We start from the raw sequence: 329 nt of genomic DNA on the forward strand, positions 1-329 counted from the left end.
CCCCATAACCCCCAAGGCCTCCATACAGCCAAGAGCTCCCATAGCCCCCATAAGGCCCATAACCACCACGGCCTGCAAAGGTGCCACCAAAGCCCCCTCCAACTCCGGGGGCTCCTGCTGAGCCAACAACGCTGTTCTGTGGGAAGGAGGTGAGGATGGGCCCGGGGAAGGTGACCACCGAGGCTGGTGGCTGGATCAGCGTCGTAGAGTCGGGGCACTGCCGCACGCAGGGCTCGTTGGTAGTGTCAGCCAGTGGGGCCGGGGTGGCCACCCCACAGGAAGGGACGCACAGGCTGGAGCAGGACATCTTTCTGGCAGGCAAGGGGTCC

The 329-nt window shown here is 65.0% G+C and overlaps 1 protein-coding gene across 1 annotated transcript; it reads right to left on the reverse strand.

Annotated features, from left to right (window-relative positions):
• Positions 1-4: 4 nt before the first annotated feature.
• Positions 5-307, reverse strand: LOC104505174 (claw keratin-like; the record flags this gene model as incomplete). The annotated part of the gene is made up of 1 exon (XM_010159974.1): positions 5-307. A coding segment is annotated over exon 1 (303 nt), but the record flags the coding sequence as incomplete, so codon positions are not given.
• Positions 308-329: the final 22 nt, after the last annotated feature.

Source organism: Eurypyga helias, unplaced genomic scaffold (assembly GCF_000690775.1).
Source record: "Eurypyga helias isolate BGI_N326 unplaced genomic scaffold, ASM69077v1 C15048154, whole genome shotgun sequence".
NCBI classification, from domain to species: domain Eukaryota; kingdom Metazoa; phylum Chordata; class Aves; order Eurypygiformes; family Eurypygidae; genus Eurypyga; species Eurypyga helias.